Source organism: Podarcis erhardii (assembly GCF_964252035.2).
Source record: "Podarcis erhardii genome assembly, chromosome: W".
In the NCBI taxonomy this organism is placed as follows: Eukaryota; Metazoa; Chordata; class Lepidosauria; order Squamata; family Lacertidae; genus Podarcis; species Podarcis erhardii.
Genome location: NC_138506.1, coordinates 11,900,857 through 11,923,528, shown reverse-complemented (window position 1 = coordinate 11,923,528; position 22,672 = coordinate 11,900,857). Strand labels below are relative to the sequence as shown.

The 22,672-nt window shown below is 47.2% G+C and overlaps 1 protein-coding gene across 1 annotated transcript in view; it reads right to left on the bottom strand.

Annotated features, from left to right (window-relative positions):
* LOC309333203 (cullin-4B-like) overlaps nt 1-22,672 on the bottom strand; it is a 230,131-nt gene that overhangs the window by 189,118 nt on the left and 18,341 nt on the right. The window contains exons 9-11 of the mRNA XM_081846606.1: nt 21,775-21,857; nt 20,821-20,888; nt 280-398 (exon numbers count right to left, since the gene is read on the bottom strand). Of these exons, the coding sequence (XP_081702732.1) occupies nt 280-398; nt 20,821-20,888; nt 21,775-21,857 (270 nt within the window). The remainder of the gene's footprint in view (nt 1-279; nt 399-20,820; nt 20,889-21,774; nt 21,858-22,672) is intronic.

Sequence of the window (22,672 nt, the reverse complement as noted above, 5' to 3'; positions counted from 1 at the left end):
GAAAAACATCCAAAATAAAGCATTTATTAGGCACCCAAGTAATCAGAATGTTATGTCAAGAAAGAAAATCCAATGCACCCAATGGATATGATAGTTCCCCACTGTAATTTTGATATGTTGGTGCAAATTTGCACAGGCTGTATTTTAGAAGACTATGACAACTTCTTAACCACATAATTTCCATATATAGGCCTATTTTACAACTTTACAGGCATCTTCCCCCACTTTAAAGATTTGTTCCTCCTAGATAACCTTTGGATATCAGCCACACATTGCTACCTTTATATACTCAATCCACTGCTGCAAGAGAGCTTGTACTCCATTTTTCACCTTACTGAACAACTGATATAATAGAGACAAGTCCTTAATTCGGTTTTCATCTAGGAGGTGATTTAAACCTGCAAGATAAAGGTGTGTTACCAATTACTCCAAATGAATGCATCTTCATCCAAACAAAACAAAAGTTTCAAACTTCAGCTTAACCAATAATAATAATAATAATAAATATATTTGTACCCCGCCCATCTGGCTGGGTTTTCCCAGCCACTCTGGGCAGCTCCCAACAGAATATTAAAAAGAGTATAAAACATCAAACATTTAAAAATTCCCTAAACAAACAAACCATTCCTTCCCATTACCACTTTGACTACATAAAGTTTATCAGAACAAAACATGAGGAAAATGGCATAGATATACTCATTCTGTTACTGCTGCTGTCTCTTTTTTTTGACAGATTCTGGGGAAGCCATTAAAGTTTAGAATATTTAAGGAACTTTGTGTCAAAAAGGAAATAAAAGAATGGATAAGAGGAAATGGATAAATGGAGACAACACATTAGCCCAGTCTGCATGTAATGCTAAGCCATTTAGTGAAGTAGGAGAGTTGAAAATACTGCCAATATATTTCACATCTGGCAACCAATGTGCCCCTTTGGTTTCAGATAGTACATGGGTAGAAGAGTCTAAAAATCCCGGGACACAAATTTTCATAGCTCTCTAGCAGCTATGGTGGCTCATTTACCAGAAGTAATGTTTTTACCATTAACTCTGGAAATGTATTCTCAATTCTGATCAAACTAAGCCTCCTGATGTATATTTTGCTCTAGGACAGGCATAGGTAAACTCGGCCCTCCAGATGTTTTGGGACTATAATTCCCATCATCCCTGACCACTCGTCCTGTTAGCTAGGGATGATGGGAGTTGTAGGCCCAGAACATCTGGAGGGCCGAGTTTGCCTATGCCTGCTCTTGGAGGCTTAGTTTGGTCAGAAAAGAGTATACATTTCCATAGTTAAAACTATGGCTTACTGAAGCAAGCCATGATCAAAACATTTTGTCTGTAGGGGGCCACATTTCTTGAGGAATTATTTGTCACGGCTGTATTGTTGGTAGTGGGCAGAGCCAAAGTCAGTGGTAGGGTCACTGTTTTTCCCTCCCTGCTCAGCAACAATCTGATGATGGAAGAGGAACAGACTGCTATTTCCAGAGGTCTGAACTGATAGCTTGGCAAGGCATTTAAAAAATTAGGCAGAAGTCCACAGGTTACCCTTTTCTTTCTTTCTCCAAATCTTTATTAGCCATTACGGATATAGACCATCTTAAAACATTCATACACAAAAAAATTAAAATATATACAAAGAAGCAGCCATATAAGATATATAGTAACAGAAATTTTCATTGGAGTGTCTTCCCACTAAACCGTGCTATTTACCACTCTAATAGATACTATTGACAGAAACTCAACCACCCTTGCAGTTACCTCTGGCTTAATATCAGACAGGTAGAATCTGATTTTCTCATTGTACCATGTTGTTAAACTACCCCAAAAGAGGGATAAGACGTTTACGTAGCTGGTTGTACAATGGACAGTAGAAAAGAATATGTACTACAGCGTCCGACAAATTCAAATAACATCTGCAATGTCTATCATTTCTAGGGATGTTTAAATATCTGCCCTTAACAAAAGCTGAGGGGAAAACATTCAGTTGGGCTAACATAAATGCTAGAATTATCTTTGAGATATAATTGATCCTGTTATCGGTTTATGGGCTACTACTAAAATGAGGCTGCATTTTAAATTGTATTTTAACTCGTATTTTAACTAACTGGTTTTTTTCTTTTTCTTTTACATTTTATTGTAATTTTATTGGTGTGAGCCCGGTTCTGGCAGGGTATAAATAAAAAATTATTATTATTATTGTTGTTGTTGTTGTTGTTGTTGTTGTTGTATTTAAACCATAGAACTTGGGGGAGCAGATTTTATTTACAGCTGACTCAATGTTTTGTTTTTCAGTATCCCTTAATCTAATTTGGATATTGGGATAAATATATTGCTCAGTAGAATTTTACAATAATTCCAAGTCAATACCAATAGATCTAATTTTGCTGTGTGTCAGGGAACTGCCATCGGAGCCCAGGGTGGTGGCAAGGCTCCCAGACGCTGGGGAGGGAACCAGCAGGGAGAGAGGGAGAGCTTCCGCTGAGGAAGGAGAGGAGGAGGGGGCGTCGGAGGGAAAGCTCAGGGACACTTCCAGTGAGACCAGCGGAGAGAGCTCAGGACCTCCCATTGGGACGCCCACTCTGCGCAGAAAGCTGTCGCACAGGGAATCTAGGCGGAGACTCACTGTCAAGGAGCTTTTATGTTGGAAGAAATTCAGGAAACGCCCACTGACGGATTCTGCCAGTGATTAAGACAGCCACGAAGTAAGGGCTGTCCGGCTAGGGAAAGTTTTAGCCAACTACGCAGCTTGGAGCGGTTCTGCGCTTACGCACAAGCAACCCCTTATCCCATTACAGCAATCCGTCAGTCCTCGACGTTGTTTGTGCGGAGGGGGCATCATGAGCAAAACAGAAGGAGCCGGAGGCGGAGAGGGAGCCAGGGGAGGACCAACTCTGGAGGAGAGAAACAGAGATTTGGAACAACAGCTGGCTCTACTAGTGGCGCGGCTCGATGAGAGGCGGGCTCAGGATGCACAGGGGAAACCCACCCCCATTGCAAGGAAGGTACCGGGACTGGTGCATAAGTTCGGGGGCGATCCGAGGGACTACCAGGCATTTAAGACAGAGGTGCAGTATGCACTGGATCTGCAGTATGATGACTTTGTAGACGATGGGGCGAGAGTTGCCTTTGTGATCGGGCATCTGGAAGGCGGCGCCAGGGATTGGGTTAGACCACTGATGGCATCTGAGAATGCTGCCTTAAAGGACTTGAGGAAGTTTTTTACAGCCATGGATTTGATGTTTTCCAGCCAGATTGAGCAGAGCGTTGTGCGCAGGCAGTTATTGGCGTGCAAACAAGGGAACCAATCAGTCAGAGAGTACTGGTCGCGGTTTGCTATGCTCATACATCGACTTGGGTGGGAACTGGCTTTGGAACCAATTCAGACGTTATTTGAGGAAGGCCTAGCCCCCGCAGTGAAGGACGAACTTTCCCGCGCGCCCTGCCCGCAGTCGATGGATCAGCTGACCAAAGCTGTGCTTGCGATTGGAGCGCGGCAGGAAGCACGGGCTCTAGAAGAGAGCGTTGGAATGACTTCCGCATTCCTGAAATACCAGAGCAACCTTCCCCGCCAGTGGAGCCAATGGAGATCGGAGGCACACGCGCGCGCGGGGTTTCAAACTCTAGCGAAGTTCGAAAGAAGGAGGGGAAAACAGCCAAGAAGTGTTTCCTCTGCCAACAGCCAGGGCATTTTGCCAGGGTCTGCCCTCAAAGAAAGACATGGCAAGGAATGGTGGGGGCGGCTGGGAGTGAGGAGGAGGGGCTTAAGGAGCAGGGAAAAGCCAACGCTTGGCTGCCGACAGGGCACAGCAGCCAGGCAAACAAGCAGTAAATGTGCCCAAGCCAGAGCCCCCCCAAGCAGCCATCGCCATAGAAGTGGTGCTAGAGCTCCCCAACGGCCACCCACTCAAGATAAAGGCGCTGTTGGACTCAGGCAGTTCTTGCAATTTTCTTAGCAAGGAATTTGCGTTAGAGCACCAGCTGCAAACTCTGCCACTAGGCAGTCCCTTGCAAGTCACGACCATCGATGGGAGGGAACTCCTGGGAGGGGAGGTAACACACCAGACGCCCCCCATGAGAATGAGGATTGCCAGGCACACTGAAATTATTGCCTTTCACGTAGCCACCCTGGCGGGACCGCCAATCATACAAGTCGGAGCAGAACTACAAGGTGTATGACCGGGAGCTGCTGGCTATCTATGAAGCGTTTCGACGCTGGAGACATTTGCTAATAGGGGCGCAGCACAAGATCCAGGTGTGCACGGACCATAAGAACCTGGAATACTGGAGAACAGCAAGGGTACTCAACCAGAGACAGGTGCGGTGGGCTCAGGAGTTTTCCAAGTTCCATTTTGAGATTCGTTACGTACCGGGGGAGGAAAACATCAGAGCAGACGCCCTCTCCCGGAAGCCAGAGTATCTGGAAGGAGAGGGAGCACCGGAAGAACGACATGTGATACCCGAGGACCGATGGGTGTGGGGGGGAGTGTTGGTAGGGCGACGGGAGCTTGCAGAGGGGACGGCAGACGACGAGTACGCCCAAAACAAGATCAGGGAGCTCAGGGGGGCAGGAGGAAACCCGGGGGGGTTTTGAGGAAAAGGATGGGGCACTGTATTACAGGGGGGCATTGTATATACCAGAGGGGGACTTGAGGAGTAGAGTACTCAAACAATTACACGACAGCCCCACGGCGGGACATTTTGGTCAACACAAAACCATGTTGCTAGTCACCAGGCAGTTCTGGTGGCCAAAGGTGAGGGAAGATGTACGAGAATATATAAGGGGGTGCGACCGCTGCCAGCGAGCCAAAGGGGAGAGGGCGGCACCCGCGGGGTTACTGGAACCATTACCCACACCAGAAAGACCATGGGAGGCAGTGTCCATAGATTTTATGACTGATTTGCCCAAGTCAAGGGGCAAAACGGCCGTCACGGTAGTAGTCGACTTGTTAGCTAAGATGTGCCATTTCATCGCTTGCTCGCATGCGGTGACGGCGGAGGAAACCGCCAAGCTGTTTGTGGAACACATTTTCAGGCTGCATGGCGCCCCCTTGAGGGTTTTATCAGACCGAGGAAAACAATTCACTTCCAGGTTCTGGAGGAAGCTACACATCGAGGTCAATTTCTCGACGGCCAGGCACCCGGAGACCAACGGGCAGGCGGAAAGAGCGAACAGTATACTCCAACAATACTTACGGTGCTACGTCAGCGAGAGGGAGAATGACTGGGTAGAGAAATTAGCTTTGGCCGAATTTGCCTACAATAACGCGGAGCATGTGTCCACGGGGATGAGCCCGTTCATGGCCAATTATGGGTGTCACCCCAGGGCCTTCCGGGGGGGGGGGGAGAGATGGAGTGTACCAGTGGCTGAACAGTTTGTGGAAAAAATAGAAGCCCTGCACCAACAGCTTAAGATGAACTTGGAGAGGGCCAAGGAAGTGTACAAAAGGCAGGCAGATAGGAGCCGGAGGGAAGGAGAGACCATAAGGGTTGGGGACCGGGTGTGGTTGTCAACCCAAGGGTTACCGTTCAAGGAAGGTTGCAAGAAATTAAGGCCAAAACGACTGGGACCCTTCGAGGTAACACAGCAAGTGAACCCGGTGGCCTTTAGGCTCAAATTGCCTGACAACATGAAACTACATCCGGTATTCCATAGGTCATTACTCTCACCATACAGGGAAGGGTGGGAATTTCAGGGGCGAGAGGGAGAGGTTCCCGCACCCCCACAGGTAGAAGAGAGGGAGCGCAGCAGTCACGCAGCGGAGATACTAGATTCAAGGTGGAAGGGAAGACAGGTGGAGTATCTGGTGGCTTGGGAGGGGGAGCCCGAGTCGGAAAATGCATGGGTGCCAGCGGAAACCATCAAGGATGAGTTTCTCCTGGAAGAGTTTCACCGCAGATTCCCAAGGAAGCCCAGACCTTTAGCGAGATTCTGGGAGGAGCAATTTGGCACCACAGATGACGAAGAGGATTTTGCGGGGTTTCCGGCCTCTGAGGGGGAGGGAGGAGAAGTATCGGAGGGAATGGAATCGGATTGGGAAGATTCTCCAGTGGGAAGAGATAGTAGTAGGTGGAGAGCAGTGTTTGAGTCATCGGAAGATGGGGAAGGTACCTTCCGGGGGTTCCCAGAATCACCGGCCAAAGAAAGGGGACGGACCGGGGGTGAGGGGGGTCCTGGAGGGGAGGTGGATGTCAGGGGACTGCCATCGGAGCCCAGGGTGATGGCAAGGCTCCCAGACGCTGGGGAGGGAACCAGCAGGGAGAGAGGGAGAGCTTCCGCTGAGGAAGGAGAGGAGGAGGGGGCGTCGGAGGGAAAGCTCAGGGACGCTTCCAGCGAGACCAGCGGAGAGAGCTCAGGACCTCCCATTGGGACGCCCACTCTGCGCAGAAAGCTGTCGCACAGGGAATCTAGGCGGAGACTCACTGTCAAGGAGCTTTTATGTTGGAAGAAATTCAGGAAACGCCCACTGACGGATTCTGCCAGTGATTAAGACAGCCACGAAGTAAGGGCTGTCCGGCTAGGGAAAGTTTTAGCCAACTACGCAGCTTGGAGCGGTTCTGCGCTTACGCACAAGCAACCCCTTATCCCATTACACTGTGTATGAGTTGGAGCCATCTGGATTTATAGAAGTCCTTAAGTAAATCGGAAAGCAGACTCAAAGGTTGGGAACGAAAATGGCAATGCAGCCAGTATTTTATAGTGTGAATCCACACCCAATATTCCACCATGTGTATACCTAATTCTGCATACATTGTCTCATACTTGATTGAATTTGGGAGCCCAAGGATACATCTCAGGAAACTTGAGTGTATCTTATCAAAATCACTATTATATTCTTATATCCATATTGGGATCTCAAAAAGTAGATGATGACACTTTAGCTTGAAAAATCTGAATGGCAGCTGGTATAAATTGGTTACCTTTCTGAAAATAAAAGCATGCTGCTGCTGAGGAGGTACACTTTGCCTGTTTTATACCACTTGTGCGATGGTTTGACCAACCTGAGTTGCTCTGGAATAAAATTCTGAGATTTTCATTCTTTCCCATGCTGCAGAGTGTGTGTGACTACTAGATCACATGCTCTGTGTGTTGACATTCCATTCTTTGGAAGCATGGGAATGGAAGGAGCTCTGTGCCACTTCCATCTTCTTTGTTCTTTGTTCTGTTCTGTTGTTGTTCTCTCTCGGAGACATGCCATAATGGCTCTGTTCTTTATTTCGATCCTGTAAATAAATCACTAAACCAAGATGCTAGGTATCCTCAGTCTCAGCTTCTGCTAAGCTCTGCTGCTTGCTTGAATGTCCGGAGGAGTGAATGCTGTGCTATGCGTTCCGGACCAGTGCCAGGAGAAGGCTGTCTCCCACCGAGAAGCACCAACAAATGGTTACAGGGCCCAGAGAAACAGGCGTCTGATGCTCGGAGCCAAAGACTGTGTGATTTACGAGGCTGGAATGCTGGACACATTGCGAGGTATGTGGCTCGGGTTACTGCAGGAAGCACTGCTAGCTTTCGCTTTCCAGAAGCAGGAAAAAAGCGGCAGTTCACTGCTCATGATTTACGACTGCTAGCAGGTTTTCAGCAGCAGTTAAGGATTACCCAGAGCATGAAAGGGGTGTAGCCTTCCCCAAATTAATGCAGGGAATTATCAAACCTGGGAAATTTATGCGAAGGCAATTCTATGGAAGGAGGGAGTGTGGGAAACAATGGAAGACCCAACCCCAGGAGATCATTCAGCCACTTGGAAGAAAGCGGATTCCAAGGCAAGAGGCTTATTAAACCTTGCAGTATCTCCTGAAGAATTACTCCTTCTGAGAGACAAAGGGTCAGCCAAGGATATTTGGAAAGCTCAGCGGGATGCCTACCTGAGAGTAGTAGCAGGAGCGTCACTACAGTGGTACCTCAGATTAAGAACTTAATTCGTTCTGGAGGTCCGTTCTTAACTTGAAACTGTTCTTAACCTGAGGTACCACTTTAGCTAATGGGGCCTCCCGCTGTCGCCGTGCCGCAGCTGCACGATTTCTGTTCTCATCCTGAAGCAAAGTTCTTAACCCGAGGTACTATTTCTGGGTTAACGGAGTCTGTAACCTGAAGCGTCTGTAACCCGAAGCATCTGTAACCCGCGGAACCACTGTACTCCATTTCAGGAAGCTGCACAGAATGGCCTTACAGCCAGGGGGTGACGTGCGTGCCCATTTGATGCAGATGACGACTCTGAGGCAAGAGCTGATACAGAGACAGACTGAGATCCCAGAATCTCTGTTCTGCTTTCTGATTCTGGATTTGTTGGACAGTTCGTTTGGTAGCATAGCGTCACAGCTGGCTGTCTTACACACTGCCGATCTGACGGCGCAGCATGTATGTGCAGTTCTCCAGAATGAGGATGATCGCAGGAAAGCTGCAGGTCGTGTTCAGGGGGAGTTGACTGTCATGTCACCCCAACTAGTGATGCAGGCACTAGATGGCGCCAAAGCTCTGAAGGCAGTGAGGTGTTTCTCATACGGCAGAATGAGGCACATGCAGAGGGATTGCAGACAACGCCCAAATGCTAAAGAGGAAACAGCAAAGGCTCTAAAGGTGCAAAGAGCAAGAGCAAGAGCTCTGGCAAGCCTAAACCTGCGCAACACACGGCTTTGGTCGCACACTGGTCCAGTCCAACAGCCCAGAACGATTTCGTCACAGATTCTGGAGCAACAAAGCACCTGTGCCACGATAGACATTTGTTTGTCACATTTACGCCACAGAAGGGAGCTGTGCAGCAGGTGGACGGTCAGTATTGCAAGCAGAAGGAGTTGGATTTGTCTCGCTTCTGAGGACCATAATTCGTGATATGCTTTTTGTTCCAGGTTTGGCGGACAATTTACTGAGTGTCTCTCAGCTGACAGCACAAGACTTTACTGTTATCTTCAGTAAACAGAGATGCACCTTCAGGAAGAATGGAAAAAACATTTTACATGCTGACTGTGTTAATGGCTTGTTCTTATTGTATTATGATAATGCTGTTGATGTTGTGCTATGTCTACTAACAAAATTTTGCATGCAGGTTATGTCCATGACCACCACAGGAGGCTTGGCCACCTGAACTTTCAGGCTATTGCCAAGATGCCTGATCTGGTCCAAAGGATGACCATTAAACCCTGCAAATTTCACATGAAGTGGAAGTCATGTGCAGAACACAAGGTCAAGGTTGCTCCAAAGGGTAAGGTATCTGGCAGGGAAGCCAAAGAGCCCTACCATATTGTGCACGCACACCTTGTTGGTCCACTAAAGCCCTCATTAGGCAAGGCAGAATTTTTCATGGTACTGATAGATCAGTTTTCCAGATATATTCATCTTTTTGTGCTCAAGCAGAAGTCAGAAGCATTTCCTAGGTTCCAGGAATTCTGTGCTTGGCTGGAGAACGTCCACAAAAAACAAGTAGGTTGTCTTTTCACTGACAGGGGTGGGGAGTTCTGTTCTCAGCCATTTGAGGCTTTTCTAGCTGAGAAGGGAATCCAGCATGATGTTACCAATCCCAGAGCACCATGGCAGAATGGTCTCTGTGAAAGGGTAAGTCAGACTCTCCTACCAGGCATGCAATCTCTTTTGCATGATACTAATTTGCCTGATTCATATTGGGCTGAAGCTTTGAACTGTTTTTCTTATGTGTATAACAGGAGAATTTTTTCACCAATAGGATGCACTCCCAATGAGAAGCTGTTTGGTAAGAAACCATTTGTCAAGCACCTGAGAATTTTTGGTTCTGACATGTGGGTTCACACTCCTCAGAGCGGCAAGCTCAGCAAACATGGTTTGCATGGTATTTTTGTGGGATACAAAAAAAGGGCATACAGAGTGTTAATGTCTGACACGAAGACAGTAAGATTCACCAGAAGTGTTCAGTACAATGCAAAGTGAGGAGACAATGTGGGAATCTTCCAATGAGGAATCTGAGGAGGAGGAGGAGGGGGGTTCAGATGCCAGTTCAGTGGGAAGTGGTAGTGCTGTGGACTCGGATGACACAGCGGACTACAAAAGTGCAAAAGCCTCTCTCAGATCATCTGACGAGTCTGACACTGAATTGGAGGAACCACTGTTCACCATAGGCCACCATTCTCCTAAAGAGGAGAAGCCTAGCATGGAAGACTTGCATATAGTACGCAGATCTGAAAGAGCCACAAAGGGTAAACAACCCAAAAGGTATGCTGAGGAGTTTGCTAAATCAGCCAAAGCAGATACAGCTGTTGTTAGTAACTCAGAGAAGGTTTGGGAACCTTCAAGCTTCCAAGAGGTCCAGAGTTTAACCTCAGAGGATGCTGAGCCATGGTTAAATGCCATGAAGGCTGAACTTGATTCCTTAAGAGAGGAACAAAACATGGGAACTAGTTCCATTGGTACCAGGGATGAAGCTGGTTGATAGCAAATGGGTCTTTAAGGCCAAGACAGACCAGAATGGCACAAAGCCAGATTGGTCACCCGAGGTTTTTCACAGGTACCAGGTCAAGACTATCATGAGACCTACTCAAGGATGAGAACATTAGGCTTATGCTCAAAATTGCTGCAAAGGAGAAACTGGACATTTTGTATCACGATGTGAACACAGCATTTTTGTACGGGGACCTGGGTAAGTCAATTTATATGCTTCCACCTGATGGAGTACAGGTACAGAAGGGATTGGTTTGTGCTCTCAAGAAATCCCTGTATGGTCTCAAACAAAGTGCCCGGTGTTGGAACTCTAAACTAACGAAGACATTGTTTTCTCCAGGTTTTCACCAAGGCAAAGAAGATCCATGTGCAAAAGAGGAGGAGCAAAACAAACTGTATTGTGTATGTTTTGTTGATATTTTTCTTTTCTTTTGAAAGGATCAGGTCTTATACAATGGTACCCTTGCTCAACTGAAGAAGCATCAAGTTTGTTGCTCAAAACACACAAATCACTCTGGAGCTCAGTCATTCAGCGTCTGCTTCCAAAATAGTTGTTGCCGAGTCTGAGTTCTGCCCCTGCCTCTTCCCACATTTAAAGCACCACTTTCGCTTCCTTTCCTGTTCACGCCTCACATTAATTCTTGAGCGCCTATGTGTCATGGGATGGGCGATTTCCAGTGGCCCTCCCTCTGAGTCCGAGCTTAAACTGTCAGTCTGTGTCTTCTCCCTTGAACTCTCCCCTTCCTTCTCCTTGTTCTCGGAGCTCAGGCTTCTACTGAAACTAGGCTGCTTCTCCCTCGTTCCGCATTCCTGCCTAATTACCTCCTTCTGTCTCTCCACGCTCTCCCCCTTTGTCAGCAATGGGACGCAGCTGACAGAGGGGATATTTCGGTACACCAATCACAGAAAATTGCTGATGTATTGACCAAACTGAACTTTGTTGATGCTAATCCTGTGGATACACCAATGGTAACAGGTTTTCAGTTAGATGACACTGATAAAGCATTTTTTGATGTTACACTGTACAGATGTGTTCTAGGCAAGCTGAATTTCATTGCCCAGTGTTCAAGACCTGATATTGCAGTCAGCACAAATTTGCTGAGCAGACACGCTAACAATCCTACTGTTCAGGATTGGAAAGCTCTGAAGAGCATAGCACGCTACCTAAAGGGTACTATGCACTACAGACTGAGATTTACCAATCAAAAGTCTGGAAATCTTGAGATATTTGCAGAAGCAAGTTTTGGAAGTGACACCACAGATGGTAAAAGCACTTCCGGAGTGTGCTACATGTACAAACAGTGCCTGTTTGGTCGTGCAAGAAGCAGACAACAGGGAGCCTAAGTTCTTGTGAAGCTGAACTCAATGCTCTGTCATATTCACCTTTGGATTGTGAATGGTTGTTGCAACTGTTTGAGGACATGAGGGTTAATGTACAGTATCCTATACAGGTTTATCAAGAAAACAGGTCATGTTTGTCTTTGCTCACTTCTGAGGGATGTAAGCAAAGAACCAAGTACTTGCTGTTAAAATTACAGCGTGCAAGAGAGTGTATGCAGAAAGGACTCATTCAGGTGTCCTACATGTCAGGAAGAGAAATTCCTGCAGATCTGTTGTCAAAAGTTGTTAACAAGGAACAACTTGAGATATATGTACAGAAGCTGCGGTTAAGCTAAACACTACAGCAACTATTACCATGAAAAGGGGGAGGATGTCAGGATTTTCATTCTCTCCTGTGCTGCAGAGTGTGTGTGACTACTAGATCACATGCTCTGTGTGTTGACATTCCATTCTTTGGAAGCATGGGAACGGAAGGAACTGTGTGCCACTTCCGTCTTCTTTGTTTTTTGTTCTGTTCTGTTGTTCTCAGAGAAGAGACACGCCATAATGGCTCTGTTCTTTATTTCTATCCTGTAAATAAATCACTAAACCCAGATGCTACGTATCCTCAGTCTCAGCTTCTGCTAAGCTCTGCTGCTTGCTTGAACATCTGGAGGAGTGAATGCTGTGCTATGCGTTCTGGACCTGTGCTGGGAGAAGGCCGTCTCCCACCGAGAAGACCAACAATCTATGCATCTTTACATGAGGAATTTCTTGTCCTCTTATTTTCCATTTCTCTAGTTTCCGGGAATTAGAGAAGACCAGAATTTATGTCTTCTCATAATTTAAAGAGCATTTGTTAATTTTGCAGTAAGAAACCAAGGAGAGTAAAAGACAATTCAAACCTATCCTCGTCAGTGATAATAAGGTTGCATCATCCACATACAGTAAAAGTGGAACTGGGTTTTGGTAGATTTGGGGGGCATGTGATTCTATTTTTTTGATGTGCTCTGGAAGATCTGATAAAAATAAATTAAAAAGAAAAGGGGCAAGAATACACCCTTGTTTTAAACCTTTCGTGTTAGGGAAATCAGAGGAGAGGTGACCTTTGATATTAAGTTTCATTTGGCAGATGTTAAAAGACTATAAATTCTATCTTAAGATCAACAAATGTTTATCAGTCCCTAACTCTGCAAGCTTCTTTAACAATATCATACAATTAACTGAATCAAAGGCAGCATGGAAATGTACGAATGCTGCACAAATCTTGGATTGATTTTGAAATCCGTATTTTTCAACCAAATGCGTAAGTATGAGACAATGGTCTAAAATGGAGCAGGCTTTGGAAAAACCTATTTATTCTTTCCCTGGTAAGTTTAGATTTTTCATCCAGGTAAGCAGTTTAAGTATAAAGTGCTTAGCATAGATTTCCCCTATCACTGAAAGTAGACTTATCGGTCTGTAGTTCTTTGGTTGTCCCGGATCACCTTTTCTTAAAGATTGGAATAATTATTGATCTGAGCAATATTTCAGGGATGACTCCATATTTATTAATAAGAGTAAATAACTGAGCTAGGGGTTCTGCCCACCAATCTATGAAAGTCTTAAATAATTCTATTGGTAGACCATCTGGCCCTGGTGACTCACCCAATTTAAAAGTATTAACTATCTCTCGAATTTCCTCCTCTTTCACCCTTGGCCACTCCTCCAGTCTCTCCAGTTTGTTATCATTGGTCTCCTTTCCAATTCAATTCACAGTGCAGGTCACTAAATATGGATATGAAATACTGGGTCCATTTGGATTCTGCAATTGGTGGAACAACTAAATGGTTGCCAGCTTTCAGGCTTCCATACACTAACAACCCAAACTCTTTGTTGTTTTTGTTTTGGATGGAGTTGAGAAATTGGGACCATTTTGGGGAGGCATATTTTTGTTTCTTTTCAGCCAAAATATTATGATATTTTCCTTTTTCATCAAGGTAGACAGGTTCTACTTTAGTATGGTTATCTCTGAAAATTTGGTGCAATTTTCTTTTAAGTTGAAAACATTCGTCGTTGAACCAGGAACTAGTTCTGTATTTAAATGCCCTGACATTTGGTGGAGTGTTGAGCTCTTCAAACGTTTTGAAAATTTCAGTATATACTTTCAGAATACGAGAATTTATATTCTTTAAATTAGAGAGTACCTGATTTCTAAAATCAACTGTAAGTTTTTGCCCCACTACTACTCATTTCCTGAGACCATTTTAGTTGGATCATTTGCTCATGTTGGCAAAATTTTGTGTTATTCCAATTAGTTGTTTCAAACCTAAATTTAAATTTATAGACATCAACAGTGGTTGGTGATCACTTTCAGTATGCATCCCAATTTTGAAATCCACTATCAGATTTACAATATTGTAAGGGACCAGCATTTAATCAATGACACTACATCCTCAAGGGGAAAACTATGAGAATTCCACTTATCTATCCCCATCTGTTGAGCCATTCACAATTTGTAAATTAAAATTGTTACACAGCTCGAGCAAACATATACCTTCCCTGTTTATAACCTTGTCTCTAGGGAGTCTTCCTATTTTCATTGAATATGCAATATCATTGGTGGTATTCCAATTTAAAGTAGTAAATAATTGTTCATTATCAATTCCCACCCTAGCATTGAAATCGGCTGCTATTATTGAGGTGTTTACTGTAGGTTTTATCAGTCAAATTTTCAATGTAAGAGTTTAATTGTGACCAATTTTCAGCAGAGATAATGTTTGGTGGTGTAGGGGGGGATATAGACATTTACAAGCAACAAGGTATCATTTTTAGTAGTTAAAAGTAGAACTTGTGCAAGTGACGAGAATTTTTTTAACTGTTTTGACTTCAAACCCTAGATGGTCTTTAATCAGACAGCAAAAACCTGCTTTGGGCCAGCTCTTAGAATTAGGTTTCAATGCAGGAATCATATAAGAGGTAAAACCATTAATTTTGATATCTCTAGTAGACCAGGTTTCTGGTAAAATAATTATATCAAAACCTTCGATGAAATTCATTAAATCTGGGTCTCCACCTTTGCTTCCCCACCCAGCAATGCTCCAGGACAGCAGGTGTAAAGTCTGATTTTGAGTTTGTGACTGGTTGGAAAGATTTAGTCAATCAAGTTCAGTTATTTGATTCAGAGAAATATTTTGTTCTGTGTAAATAGTTTTAACTGTGAAAATGCACTCCTGGCCACTGCGGAAACCTGGGCACCCAGGCTCAGGGTTGAGTCCAGGAGCACACCCAAACTGTTACCCCATCCAACACAGGCTGAATCCCTATGCCCTGTTCTGCCTTCTTCCTGTCCAAGAGCACCTCTGTCTTGTCAGGATTAAGTTTCAATTTGTTTACCCTCATCCAGTCCATTACTGATGACAGAAACCAGTTTAGAACAGAGACAGTTTCCTTTGATTTAGAGGGAAAGGAAAAATAGAACTGGTGTCAGGGAATTGGAGGCAGAGAAGGAGGAGAGTGGGGAGAGAATGGGCACTTACAGAGATCCTGTGCCTTTAATTAGCAGTTGCTCTTCTTCGGACGAGGAAGGAGACAAAGGAAGGAAGGAACATGCCTGCGTTAGTGGGGAAATTTCACGGGGATCCAGAGGAATATTTGGGATTTAAAACGGAGATGAAGTATGTAATTGAACTGGAGGGGGCCGAGTTTGCTAACGATGCTCAAAGGGTGGCCTTCCTAATTAGCCATTTATCGGGCCCGGCCAAAGATTGGGTCAGGCCACTGATAGCAGCAAATAATGAAGCGCTGCGGAATTTGGCAAAGTTCTGGGAGGCAATGGACATCATGTTTTCACATGAAAGCCAAGTAGATATGACTCAGCAGGAGCTCCTGGCTTTGAAACAAGGGAACTTGACTATGCGTAGTTACTGGTCGCAGTTTGCCATGCTTGTTCACAAATTGGGATGGGAGTTGAATTCAGAGCCCGTGCAGGCTATGTTCAAAGCTGGGCTGAACTCTGAAGTGAAAGATGAGCTTGCCAGGGGGCCCCGTCCCAAAGATATAGACACGCTAGCAAAGGCTGCCGTATCGTTGGGTTTGAGGCAGGAAGCCCGGCTATTGGAGAGAAAGCAGAGCAGAGGCCGGCGTTTCTGTGGAGACCACATTCTTGAGATGCCGGCAGCGGCCACTGAAGGTCAACAGCAGCCAGAGCCCATGGAAATTGACTCAGCCCACACGCGGGAACGTTCAAAGGCCCAACGGCCGAGCAGTAAAGAGGGAAAGGACTGGCAGACGGCCAATAAATGTTTTTTATGCCAGAAGCCAGGACACTTTGCCAGAGTGTGTCCGGAGCGTCGTAACTGGCAGGGAATGGTGGGGGCTACTCCACAGGGAGAAGAGGAGGTACCCCAGGTTCAGGGAAACGAGAGGGCCTGGCTGGTGGTGAACCGGGGCAACAGCCAGGCAGCAGCAGCTGCGAAAGGCCCCAGCCAGGACACCCCAAACCAAGCATAGTGTTGGGCGGGGGGTGCTGGAACTCCCGAACGGCCACGCGATGGAGGTCCATGCATTAGTGGACTCAGGAGCGAGTGCCAATTTCTTCAGCAGGGAGTTTGCTGCGCAGCACCAATTGCACCTGCAGCCTTTGGATTTTCCACTGCAAGTAACCACTATTGATGGAAGGGAACTATTGGGAGGGTGTGATGGCCTGGGAATCCGATTCAGAGGCTGAACCGGAGGAATCCCAGCCTGCACAGGAGTCCCCGCCTCCAGGGCCGGCTGAACTGGGGCAGGGCCTTGATTCTGAAGCGCCTGCACCTGTGCTGGATCCTCAGGAGCAGGAACCAGGTGAATCCACTCTGGCTCCAGAGGTGGTTGTGGACTCAGTGCCTACAGGTGAGTCTCCCCCTGGGCCCAGTAACCCTTCAGCCTCTCCTGAACTGCAGAGGCTCAGGGCAGAGAGGCGAAGGGAACTGGTTTCTCCCAGGAGGAGTGCTCGCCTTAAGGCCAGGAGAGGCGGGTCTCCTGGGGGCCGGGACCGCCCCTGGCCTCAGAGAAGATAAAGGCCAGTCAGCCCGGTCCCAGGTTGTGGGAGCAACATCGTTGATGAGCTGTTTCGGCCAGCATCCAGTCCTGTTTCCCCCAGAGTTCCTGTCCTTGCCCGGCTTCCCTCTGTGGACCCCGCTTCGCCTGAGGAGGACTGTCTGCCGACCCTCAACTCAGGTCCTGGACCTCGCCCCACGGTAACCTCCCCCCCCCCCGGACCAGCACAGAGGGGAAGTGACCCATCAGACCCCTTCCATGAGGATGCGGATTTCCACGCACTCCGAGACCATCGCTTTCCATGTAGCCACGTTGGCGGGCCCGCCCATTATTCTGGGCATGAGCTGGTTGGCCTTGCACGATCCGGTGGTTTCCTGGCATCAGTGGTCCCTGACGTTTGGGTCAGCGCACTGCATGGAGAACTGCCTGGGCATAGAGAGACCTCGAGTGTCCAAGGCCAAGATGGCGGCAACGTGCAAAGGAGTCCCTCCGCAATACCGGGACTTACAGGAAGTGTTCAGCAAGAGGGAGGCTGACACGTTACCTCCGCACCAGCCATACGATTGCCAGATCAATCTGATCCCGGGGGCCAAACTGCCGGTGGGGAAGCTGTATTCCATGTCTGAGCAAGAGATGCAGGACTTGAAGGACTTTATCGACAAAAACTTAAAAAGGGGATTCATCAGGGAATCCAAGGCGGCAGGTGGGAGCCCGGTGTTCTTTGCGGACAAGAAGTCAACGAGCGAGAAGAGACTTGTAGTTGACTTTCACATTTTGAACTCCCTGACGGAACCCGTGGCCTTCCCCATGCCGAGAATCGACGACGTTTTGGCAAGAGTGCGGAAAGGAAAAAATTTCACTAAGCTGGACCTCCGGGGGGCGTACAACCTCATCAGAGTGCGAGAGGGCGACGAGTGGAAGACCACCATGTTCACCCCGTTGGGGGCATTCGAATATCTAGTTATGCCTTTCAGCTTGCAGTGTGGGAGCCCGTGCTATCAGGCTTTCATGCACCACGTGCTGGGGCCGTTGCTGTATCTTAATTGTGTCTGTTTCCTGGATGATGTACTGGTGTTCTCTGACAACGAAGAGCAGCACGTAAAGGACGTGCGTCAAGTCCTGAGCAAGCTAAAGGAGAATCGTCTGTGGGTGAAGCTGGAGAAGTGCCAGTTCCACGCGACGGAGGTCGAGTTCCTAGGCTACCGGTTGTCTGATAAGGGCCTGGCCATGGAGCCAGAGAAAGTGAAGGCTGTGCTTGTATGGGAGAGCCCTAAGACCAGGAAGGATGTTCAGCAATTCCTGGGCTTCAGCAACTTCTACAGGAAATTCATCAAAAACTTTGCAAAGTTGACGGCGCCCATAACGGACTGTCTTAGTGGTAAGAAAAAGTTTCTGTGGACGGAAGCGGCGCAAGAGGGTTTTGAGAGACTTAAGAAGGTTTTTGCGTCCGAGGAGCAACTACTGCACGTCAACCCCGATCGACCGCTGCGTGTGGAAACGGATGTGTCAGATTGGGCCATCAGGGCTGTTCTGCTGCAGCAAGATGAAAAGGGGGAGTGCCTTTTTCTCCCGTAAGCTGAAGAAGTCGGAGCTAAACTACACTATCTACAACAAAGAATTGCTTGCGATTGTGGCTGCGTTCAAACAATGGAGACATTTGCTGATTGGTGCTAAGCACCAGATTCAGGTGTGCACGGATCACAAGAACCTGGAGTACTGGCGTACGGCACGGGTGCTGTGTCAGAGGCAGATACGCTGGGCGGAGTTTTTTGCCAATTTCAACTTTAAGATTCAGTACGTGCCAGGGGAGCAGAACGCGAGGGCAGATGCGCTTTCTCGAAAACCAGAGTATCTGGCGGAGGAGGGACCTCCGGTTGCCAGATTAATGTTCCCCGAGAACAAGTGGACTTGTGGGGGGGCATTGGTGAAGGACGATGAACTGATGCAACTAATCAGAGACGATGCTTTTGCAAGGCGAAAGATGGACGAGCTAAGGGAAAAGGGGGGAGCTGAGGGGGGTTTTGAAGTGAAAGGGGGGCTTCTGTACTATCGGGGGGCATTGTATATTCCAGGGGAGACCCTGAGAGCCAGAGTCCTCAAGCAACTTCACGACAGCTCCACGGCAGGACATTTTGGGCAACATAAAACCATGCTGTTGGTTACCAGGGAGTTTTGGTGGCCCAAGGTGAGGGAGGATGTAAGGGAATATGTAAGGGGGTGTGACACCTGCCAGAGGGCCAAAGGGGAGAGGGTGGCTCCGTTCTACAACAGTATTTGCGGTGTTATGTCAGTCAGAGGCAGAACGACTGGGTGGACAAACTAGCTCTGGCGGAGTTTGCTTACAATAACGCGGAGAACGTATCCACAGGGATGACTCCGTTCTTCGCCAATCACGGGTGTCACCCCAGGGCCTTTCCGGGGAGGGGAGAGGCGATTCACCAACAGCTCCAGTTGAACTTGGAAAGGGCCAAGGAAGTTTACAAGAGGAAGGCAGACAAGCATCGGAGACCAGGGGAGGCCATCTGGGTTGGGGACAAGGTATGGTTGTCCACGCAAGGGTTGCCCTGGAAAGGGGGGTACAAGAAACTCAAACCCAGGAGGGTGGGGCCCTTTGAGGTGATCCAGCAGATCAATCCAGTGGCATTTAAATTAAGGTTGCCTGAGAGAATGAGAATCCATCCCGTATTTCACAGGTCACGGCTGTCGCCCTACAGGGAAGGGGGCATGAGGCAAGGTAGAGGGGGAGGGGAGCTTCCACTGCCCAAAGTTGAGGAGAGAGAGCAGCGCAACAAGGTAACTGACACACTGGACTCTCGTTGGAACGGGGAGGAACTAGAGTATCTTGTGGCTTGGGAAGGCGCCTCCAGTTCAGAAAACACCTGGGTCCCGGCAGATTGCATCACTGATGAGTATCTGGTGGAGGAGTTTCATGATTTATTTCCCGACAAACCCAAACCCCGGGGTAGGTTTTTTCAACAGGTGTTCGGGCCGACGGATGATGAAGAGGACTTCGAGGGATTCCCACCATCAGACGATGAGGAGGGGAACCTGGAAGAAGACTACCGAAACAGCCGGAGAACTGCGGGTTTGTGGGAGGGTTGGAGGGAGGTTTTTGAAGATACAGAAGAGGAGGAGGACAGTTCACCCCCGCCATTCCGGATGAGGGAGGAACGGGAATGGTCGACTCTCCTGAGGAGGAGGAGGAGGGGGCCTTTGGGGAGGGGGTGGATGTCAGGGAATTGGAGGCAGAGAAGGAGGAGAGGGGGGAGAGAATGGGCACTTACAGAGATCCTGTGCCTTTAATTAGCAGTTGCTCTTCTTCAGACGAGGAAGGAGACAAAGGGCTGTCGGGAGAGAATGAATCTGAGGGGGAGGGCCATTTCCGGGACCCAGCCACTCTCGGAGCAGAGGTAGAAGGGGGGCTGGGCTTAGGAGGTGGATCTGCCGGGGGAAGAAGCGGAAAGAGCCATTTGAGGCAACTGACTGATTGTGATGGTGTCGTTCTTTGAACTCTTGTAAATACTTTGAAGCTGCCAATAAATCTCTCTCTCTATATATGGCTGGATTCCGGGATTCTTATCTCAGCTAGCATTCACACCACATTCTCTAACAACTGGTTAGATGCTGTCTACATTAACAGCCGTTCAGGAAAAGCAGCTTTCACTCTCTTTGAAAAGCATATTGTCTTTTGGAACACAAAGTGATTTATTACACAGTTTAAAAAGGCAGGAAAGTGAAGTATTTGCTGTTTGCAGAATGTAGCAGTTGATCTGATTCACCCCTTGCCCTCCACAGAAAGATGACATCTGTACTGAAACAACCTGCCTCTTAAATGCCATCTAGAGTTGACATGTTATCATACATACACCCTCCACCCATATTTGCTGTTTTTTGTTTTTAACATCATCAAGTTTTCATTCTGAAAAACATCTGAAGCCACTACTGTGGCTTACCTTTATGATCAGGGTAGGCAAAGGGGATTAAAAAAGTGGCAGCTGAATGGGTTAGTTCCATTCAGCATAGGGAACTGAAAACCCTGAAGAAGCAGTAAACAGAAATATTTCTATTAAAAAAATAGGTTACCTTTCTGTAGAATGGCTGTTAAATGTTCACCTAGCAGCTGCTTTTCTACAGTAGCAATTAGTGGTTTCCTATCGGAAAAAAAGTGTTTAGAATTACATTCCTTTTGCTTGCCCTTTAACCACTTTTAACCCAACTTGAACATCAGGTTGCTTCAAACAGCAACATTCCCAACCACTTCTAACAATGTGTTTATGGCTCACGTGATTTTTGTGTGTGTGGAAAAACAGCTTTTGGTCTCTCCTACCTTCTTTAAAAAATGAAGCTCGATCATCTTCTAGATTCTAGAACAAAGGTAGCCAACATGATACCCTCCACCTTTTGAGGGGCTACAACTCCCATCATCCTTGACCACTGGCTATGCTGGCTGGGGCTGATGGGAGTTGAGAATCCAACATCCAAAAGGCACCACTTTGGGTATCCTCAATCCACAGCTAGTAGCAGCTGAAGAGACATAACACTACTGGGTGGTGCTTTGCAGGGTACAATACAACCAGGCCCATCCAAGGAATGTACAATTTTACCACTCGGAGCTCCTTTGAGAGGAAGGGCAGGACAGAAATTTAATAAATAAAATTTCCATATAGAAGATAGCAAAAGGAGAGGCAAGAGCAGGGCCTAAGATTTGAGTATGGCAGCCATATGATGATTTTTGGAACAACTATGGACACAAATAGGTATTTTTAAATAAAGACATGAATATGGAAGCAAGATTTGGTAGCATCCAATTTATTCTCAGAGCTTGTTTAAGTTTTGCATGGTTTGAATTGATGGAGTCAACTCTTCTTCTTTTGGAAACTATACTATTTATGTGAACAAACCCATGTAATGTGGCCTTGTCTGACATTATTCTTTACATATAGGAAATGATCCCACACTGGCAAAAAGCAGTGGTGGAATGAGGAGTCCAGCATGAACAGCGTTAACACACCAGGTTGAGGGTGTCTACACACTTACTGAGTGCTTTGATCCAAGTAAGTGATAATCCTGTCTGTTTCTTCCTCCAAGCGTTTGTTGACATGATGGAGGTATTCTGGAACCTGTCAGAGTCAGTAAGTTATGGAGAAAAGCTAAATAAGACAAATCCTTTGGAGGGGATTTATTATATCTGGTCATATTAGTGCTGTAATTCTTTGCAGGCATACCTAGTTTTATTGTGCATCATTTTATTGTACTTCACAGATGATGTTCATTATGAGGACGCAGCTGCAGGCAGCCTGGCTGCTTCCAGGGAAAGGAAGCCCTCTGCTGCCACCACCCCTCTTCTGGCCATGGGAGTGAGCTTAATCCGCTCCACTTCCTAGTGGGGAGGAGTTGCGGTGGACCACATGGCCACCCACTCCCCTCCGGGGACGGGGGACAAAGTCCTGCATCCCCCGGAGGTTCTCAGCCATGTCATTCGCCTGCCAGCCAATCCGCTGGCTGGGGGGGCATGGCCGGGCCCCATTTAACTGAGGCACAAGCCCGAGAACTTCCTCTATCTCCCGCCCTCCCTCCCTATTATCAGGTTTCAAATTTGGCCTTGCTATGGACCTTGGTTGGTTGCCGTTGAGGGGCCTGGTAGGAATTTTTCCACATGGCAAATTGGCATGGGCCATTTGGTTTTCACCTACCTCGTAGCAATCGTCACAACTTTGTAAGGTTTGGCGGTTAGGCATTGGTTGATCTTATAATGGGGGAGGGGAGGTGTGGCCAACAACTGCCCCTCCAAGCTTAAGGGTATTCCGTTAAAGGAAATCGGGTGTGTGGATCTTGTCCGAAGTCCAGGGCTGGGCTAGGGCCATGCCACAACCCCATCGGGAACCCAGGGGGAGCTCGAGTTGGTTTGCATCGACGGGGCTCCCCCTACCAGTGG